This window comes from Phaethon lepturus, unplaced genomic scaffold (genome assembly GCF_000687285.1).
Source record: "Phaethon lepturus isolate BGI_N335 unplaced genomic scaffold, ASM68728v1 scaffold45100, whole genome shotgun sequence".
Lineage (NCBI taxonomy): Eukaryota > Metazoa > Chordata > Aves > Phaethontiformes > Phaethontidae > Phaethon > Phaethon lepturus.
In genome coordinates this window covers 634-7,972 of record NW_010512244.1, presented here as the reverse complement: position 1 = coordinate 7,972, position 7,339 = coordinate 634, and the positions used below count along the sequence as shown (strand labels likewise).

The 7,339-nt window shown below is 38.4% G+C and overlaps 1 protein-coding gene across 1 annotated transcript in view; it reads right to left on the bottom strand.

The window, feature by feature from the left end:
- Positions 1-3: 3 nt before the first annotated feature.
- The window catches only part of RBM24 (RNA binding motif protein 24), a gene marked incomplete at its 3' end in the record, with an annotated part of 7,856 nt that continues 520 nt past the window's right edge, over positions 4-7,339 (bottom strand). Inside the window, exons 2-3 of the mRNA XM_010286075.1 lie at positions 6,515-6,569; positions 4-148 (exon numbers count right to left, since the gene is read on the bottom strand). Of these exons, the coding sequence (XP_010284377.1) occupies positions 4-148; positions 6,515-6,569 (200 nt within the window). The remainder of the gene's footprint in view (positions 149-6,514; positions 6,570-7,339) is intronic.

Genomic DNA, 7,339 nt, shown 5'->3' with positions numbered 1-7,339 from the left:
GGCCGCGGGGGCCGAGTACTGGGCGTATGCAGCTCCGGTGTAATCGATGTAAGGCGTAGTGGAAGCAGCGGCTGCTGCGGGCTGAACATGGGGAATTACCACTCCAGGCTGGACAAAAGCCTGTGGATAGACATAGTGAGCAGGTATCCTGTTGAAAGATGGGAGAGGGAGTTAGAGTTGGTATGCGAGTCCACGCCAAAGCATCATATCCGTACTCCGAACTAAAACAAACTCAATTTAGTTGTTGTTATGTGCATAGGGTTGCCACAATAACTAGACCGAATGGATCGATTATCAGTTCACTGGCCCGAGGAGATGCATCGCTCCAAAGCACAGCATTATAGCCAAGTTAAATAGGAGTGTTTAACGTTGCTTGAGGATATTATGTTTAATGCTATTAAAATCAATTACTGATGTCAGTTTTAAGACAACCCTAAAGGAGTAAGCTTCATTATTCCATCTGGAAAATTGCAGTATTTGTTTTCAAAGCACCTGTAAGTCATTTTTATTACCCTGCTTCTCACTTAACTACTCAACTCTTAGTAAAATTATTTCCTGCAATACTTTTATTATTAGTAACTGAGCAGTTTGACAGCATCACTACGATGAGTTTGACAATAGCCAATAAGGCAACAAAATGGTTGAACCCTGACTTTACGTAAAGTCTTCTCAGGGAGAGGGGGTGAAAAGTGTATTGTGGCAACCCTACTTAAGTTGCTATGCAGACTCAGCACACATTAATTTCTCTGCAACCTCAGTCACCCTTATTAAAAATAAGAAAAAAAACCAACACAGGCGACAAAGGAGTTTAAATAAAGTTCACAAGTGTGGTAGACACAGCAAGAATCACACTTTCCAAACGAACGATAGTGCAGCTCACTCCGTCACAAGAGGCCATTGAGGGGAAGCTACATAGATGCTATTAAAATCCATAACAGTGACTCCTAAGTACATGTGCATCACACTTTTATAAAGTTTGTAAGGACACAAGGGTCAAACCTGTTTGATTATCAGGCCACTGATGTCCTGTTTTGTGCCAGCTTGTTTATTTCTATGCAAGACATACAGCATAGAGTTTTTTGGGAGATGGGCATAGGATTAAGTCTAAATAGATCTGGTGCTTAACAAAAGCAAAAAAAACAAATTTACAGCTTAAGAAATAACCATTCTGAACAAATCAGTACACGCTTTCCCGTCTTCTCCAAGTCACAAAACTCACTTCCTTGGCTTGTTTACTTAGCCCTTCAGTTTTGAAAATCGGTCATATCGTCTTAGCACACAAGCGTACATACAAGTTCATCTCATAGTTGTATTTTAATAGTATGATTTTAGAAAATAATGTACTTAATATAATTATCATCTTACATTCATAACCCTGTCTTGCATCTGGATTTCCACAGAGAAGTACTTCATATATGCAACTCCTTTCCAGTCACTGCATCTTTGTAAAATCTGTGAAAAACTGCTCGTGCAGATTTACTGCTATTTCATACTGAACTTTACCTTTACAGACAACTCTAAAGACCGCACCAACCTTTTAGCGCACTGTAAGCACAGATACAAATTGCAATGGTAAAAACTGTCCTCTTTTCTCCAAATTCAAGATTTAATGGAAAGGGGTTTTTTTGTTTGTTTGTTTCATTTTAAAAATAATTTCAAGATTTACTTAAGTGGGCAACAAGGAAACATTTCACTCAGAAAGGACACTGTCAACTAGATTCATAGCAAAACATAGTTTAAGTGATCATCAGGTTTTAGAACAGACCAATTTTCTTTTTAAGAAAAAAAGAGCTCAGTTGATTGAATAGGAATATTAGCAGAGAGAAATGTTCAGTTGCCCTGTTTAAGACATGAACACCACAATCATAAAAACCCAACATGTCAATGAAAGTAATTTCCTGTTGTGTAAAGGGAGAAATTAAAACAAAACAAAAAAAGAGAGTGACAAATAGGGATTGGGAAGGGAAAGAAAACATAAAACAAAACCGTAAGTTGGGTTTTTAACACTCACCTAATTTATGAAGTGATTAGCCAGAAGTGCATTTGAAGCATACTTAAGCTGGCTCTATGCATTTAAATACACATCATTACCTGAGCTCTCCATACAAAATGGATGAGCATAAAAAAGCATTTTAGTCACCAATCAAGTACGATCCTAGTAAATATAACACTGCATTTTATAAGTATTAAGGGAAGAGGTATAAAACGAAATTTGAAGTCATTGAGAGCCTCTTCTGCATCATTAAGAGTCCATTTAACACCACATCAAAGGAATCTTTACATACAGCATTTATGACTGTCATTCTAACAGAAGAGACAGTAGCAAGCTTATCTAGGTGCTTGTGGTGACTTGAACGGATGTTACAAAGATTTTCTGAAGACATTAGGACATTGGGCCATATCCTTGAACAAGACAGAAAGGTACATGTGCACCCACTTCAACTCTTGTGACTTGTTTTATTTAAGCCAAGAAACTAACAGGTGGTGAAGTTATGAAACATTATCTGTTTGCCACATCTTACCCTACAATAAACATAAACCCTGTGCAGGCTCCTCAGCACCATGCCATTTCACACATGATGACTGACAGCATAAGCTGCAGTGGGGCTATTTTTGATCATCTGTCATGCTACAACTGTTTTGAGTCTAGTAAAATGGCTTTATATGGCCAAAGTACATTTCTACCTACTGCAGAGGCCAGCACGTGTAGGTCTCAGCCATTCAGAACCCAACTGTTTTTAATGCTCTGCCAGGTCAAAAGCTGAAAAAGCAATTCCCAGTTATGCTGGATATTGTTAGTATCCTCGTTTTTAAATAAAAGCTGCTGCTTTACTTTTGAGAGTAAGAGTGTAAGAATTATACATGGTAAGCTTTCTTTCCTGGCAGTATTTTTTATTTTGGAACGTATATTTACTGTTTTTGCAATAAAGAAAAAGGGAAGCCACATTTAACTTTAGTAGTAACTGCAGCTTTGGGATATTCAAACTTGAATGACATACACTCCTGCCGTGTGCTGGTAAGACCTTTGTTGTTGTTGTAACAGAAGGTTTGTGTTTAAGTAAGACCTCAAAAATAATCCTATAAGCAAAAATAAAGTGAAAGCTAATTGTTTCAAATCCAAGAAGGAACTTTGTAGGCTAATGCGGAGAGCTGTGGCATATAGAAATTCAGCAGTAGTAGCACATCATTGACTCTCAACGTTAAATTCTCATGAAAGTAGATATTTAACTTTGAACTCAATGTTTTGCTTTAGCCCTTGCATGGCATCATCTGGTTTTGTAAGCATAATTAAAGAGTACATGTTCACCAAGGCACAGCTTTCCTTATAGCAGAAATAGGTTATGTAAACATCAAGACACGTAAGACCCTTAAAATGCTTCCTTTTAAATTTGCACCTGATACCATTAAGAGGACATTTAGCATTCTGCAGGTTAACTTCTGACTGTTCTGGCTTCATTCCCTGTTTCCAGATTATCCATGGTCTAGTATCATACAGGTCTTTTGATCATAAACTCAAGAGAGGGCTTTTCCTTCTCTCAGGAAAGGCAGAATTGCCTAACTATTGGAAAATAATATGAAGCAGGTAGGACCAGCTAACCATTTGATGAAGAACTGAATAACTTTGGATTTAACTCTGGTCTCACTAAAAACAGTGGGAATGTTCTTACTTTGATTGAGGTATGAGTTTTAGACAAAAAATAAAGGTTAAAAAAAAAAAACTCTGACAGAACAAGTCATATCCTACACCAGTAACTCTGGTGTATTTTCCCACAAATATTAAAGTAAAAATTACATCAGCAAAATGAGAAATGCTATCTTAGGAGACAAAGTCATCTTCCCCCTCCATAAATTCCTACTGAATTCAGAGATAGTATTTTAATAAACAATCCTGAAAACAGAGCTGTATAGATAACCAGTCCTGTGATCAAACAGCTTTCTACAAAACACACCAACAGTAAGATAGATGCTGAATGGAAAGAGCAGGGGAAAGTGTTATCTGGTGGACGACTTGATCTCTGCAGCACTTAATAAATAAAAATTCCCAGCATTTTAAATGCTTCATACACTGAAGCTAATCTAGTTTCTGGCTCCCACCACCATACTAATGTCGTACTTAATTCAGAATATTGTACTTCTACATCTCCTCAGTAAAAGTAATGTAGTATTATTGAATTATTTTCAATTTCTTGTTTGGTAGGTGGGGAACCATATGAAAACACTGCTGACCATACCAGAATACGGCAGCACCTCACTAATTTGCACTCCGGTAGGAAGGAAAAAAAAAATGCAAAACATTTGGAGCTTTTGTGTATGGGTTAGCAGAGTATTGGTAGTGAATTGCCATTATGACGCATTTTGCACAGCATATTAGTAAAGTGTACTTTTAAAAAAGTACAACTGCACAGGAGGAAGAAGGGCTTTAAGGTGACCATGTATTTCAGTGCAGCCCATGTAACATACTCTGAGAGTGAACTCTTCACTATAAAAAAAAATAGATTCCAGTAAGCACTGAAGCAACCCTTTTTATTGTCAAGGAATATAGTGAATGAAGATGTTCATTCATCCTAATGAATGCTGTTGTTCTTAATCTGAACGACATTCTTTAGAAAAGGTACAGGTCATTGGACATTTTGAGGAGGAAGCAGGATTAGTAATTTCCTTTGTTTGCACATAGCAAAAGAAAGGCAAAAGCCAAGGATTAAAAATTACCAATTTCATATATACATGACCCTGCAACCAACATTCTTTTTCTTTAGATTTATGTACATTGCACCAGAAATAAAACCTTATTCAGCCTGCTGGAAGAATTTCCCTGACCTAAACACGATTTACATGATCTACTGTTGGCTCTGGGTAAGGAAAAGCAAGAAAGAGCCCTACATCTGCACAGTCCTTTAAGCAATGGATTGCCCACAGGTTTTCCCTTTTTTGTTGTGCTCAGCAAATACTTAAGTCTCTCCACGGCTGATCCCCGGGCAGTTCACTGGTTCCTCTTCGCAACAAGTGCTTAAACAGCTCTGGAGACAACGCGCTCCGCCTCCTGCCTACCTTAGCGCAGGCATCATAAACTGATCACTGCATATATGCTGTTGTAGCCTCACACTTCAAAGTCGTTGAACAAAATACAGTAGAGGATCATCATAAGAAGGAAAAAAGTTTTCCACAGCCTCCCCATGGGTCTCAGAAGAATCAACATTCTCTTTTAAAAGTACGTAGAGTTTCTAGGAGAACTTTTTCCCTACAGTTTTTTCCCCTACAGTTTCCCTGCAGGACACGAACTGTTTCCTACCGTTTTGACAAATCAAACTACTGTGAAGCTATCGTTGCTTAATAACAGCTAGGTACAATATTCTAAAGTTATTCTAGTCAAATAAACAAAATACATTTGTGACGCATCTTCCCTACTTTATTGTTAGCTTAATCATTATTTAGCAAAATGCATTATTTTTCAATGAGTTTCTCAGTCAGTGTGCATTAGTGAAGTGACACTGTATGGAAAGTTTAAAGCAGACTTCACCTCCTAATTATATGCCTATAAGAAGCAAGAGTTAGATCTACTTAGGAATAGTATACTCAAGTAAAGGAGAAATGCACTACGTATTAAAAACAGATTGAAGAAAAAAAATCTCAAATTAGAAAGCCCAAATGGACGCACATTGTTAATAGGGAGCTCCACACCCCCCTCCAAACACTCCCCCAAATTATGAACATGCAAGCAATACGTTGATTTACTTAAAAAAAATCAAGAAGTCACACAATTTAGCACTCACTACAAAATACGGTTAAAAATCACAGGCTACAGCTTGAAAGCAAGGGGGAAAAAAAAAAAAAGGCCCTTTGCTCCCCATGGCAAAGTCACCCCTCAACAACAAAAACAAATTTAAAAAGACACCCCCCCAAACTTTCACTACAGCTCTTTCAATTAAATAAAAGCACACAGTTTAGCTATCAACACCACTTCATTACTGTAATAAATAAATAAGAAAAAGCACACGGAGGTCTATTGACTATATGAAAAAAACATACATGCATCGTTAATCACCATTTTAGCTTGTTTGTGTTTGAGTCTACTGGTTACAGAGTTTAATTCCAAACAGAACTATTCCACCTCTTATCATCATATCCTTCTGATCAGTTATCTTAACTGTAAACGATCCCTGTCAGATTAGAAAGAGATAAATAACATTGAGTCAAGCTGAAAAAAGAGAAATGGGGCACAGCAATCTTGCATCAAGTCATACCTCCTTGTTTTATCATAGGGTCATACGGGACTGGACTGCTTAGGTGGAAGGGACACGTCCCACACAACTTGACTCAGCTGCGGCATTTAGAACATGACCGACAAGGTGAGCGCATTTATGGGTATACATTTCTAAGTCTGAGAACTTCAGCATTGCTGGTGAGTTTAGAAGGCTGCTACTGCAAGAGGCCTTCAAGGATCATATTTTTTCTTTCCTTTTTTAAAAAGTAAGATTTTTCCTCCCCTGTTTGCGGTCCCATTGAACAGACTTACCCAAAAGGCCTCTGTATGAGAGCTGGATGAAGCTGCTGGACACCAAAGGCAAAACCTACCAACAAAAACACATCACATTCTCTGTATGGGTGTGCTTTTGGCCACTTATTTACGCTATATATACACACACACACAAATGCGGAGTAACAGCCTTCACTAACAACCTCCAGTGATGGATGTCTGAAAAGCGGCAGAACCACCATACAAAACTTAAGTCAAGCACACGCTTTCCTAGAGACGTTTAGAAGAATGACTTTTCCAAAACAACAAGCACAAAGTTTTCATTCACATTTTATTTTGTGCTCTGTTCTGGTCCCTCACTTTAGCCTCCAAAGGATTATATGGTGCTTTCCATTCATTGGTGTTATCTGTCTACTTCCTACAGACTTAAATTTGAGCCACCCCTACTCATGAGGACTTCGCATGGGGGTCAAATCCTAGCTTCATTTCTGTTCAAGTGCCCTAACATAAACCCCTTCTTTCCTTGGTGGGCACTGAACTACTCACAGGAGTGTTCCTCAGGCTAAGCACATGGGAATTCAGAGCAGCCTCCTTTCGAGCACAAACATGCACACGCTCCTGTCTCTCTTGCTGCAAAGCAGCAGTCTGGGAAGTGGCTAGGCCATCAGATTGGCTCGGATGTGCTCTTAGGAAGAGCTGTTTCATTTTAAAGTCCACATAATAGCTCCCATCTGTTTAAGGGGCTTGCATTAAAATATTGTTTGTATTAATAAGAGCGCACACACTGGAAGCGATTCATTCCTAGGCCAGTCTTTCCCTGCAATGATACTGTAAATGGTCAGTGCCACCACATTCCCAGCAGCA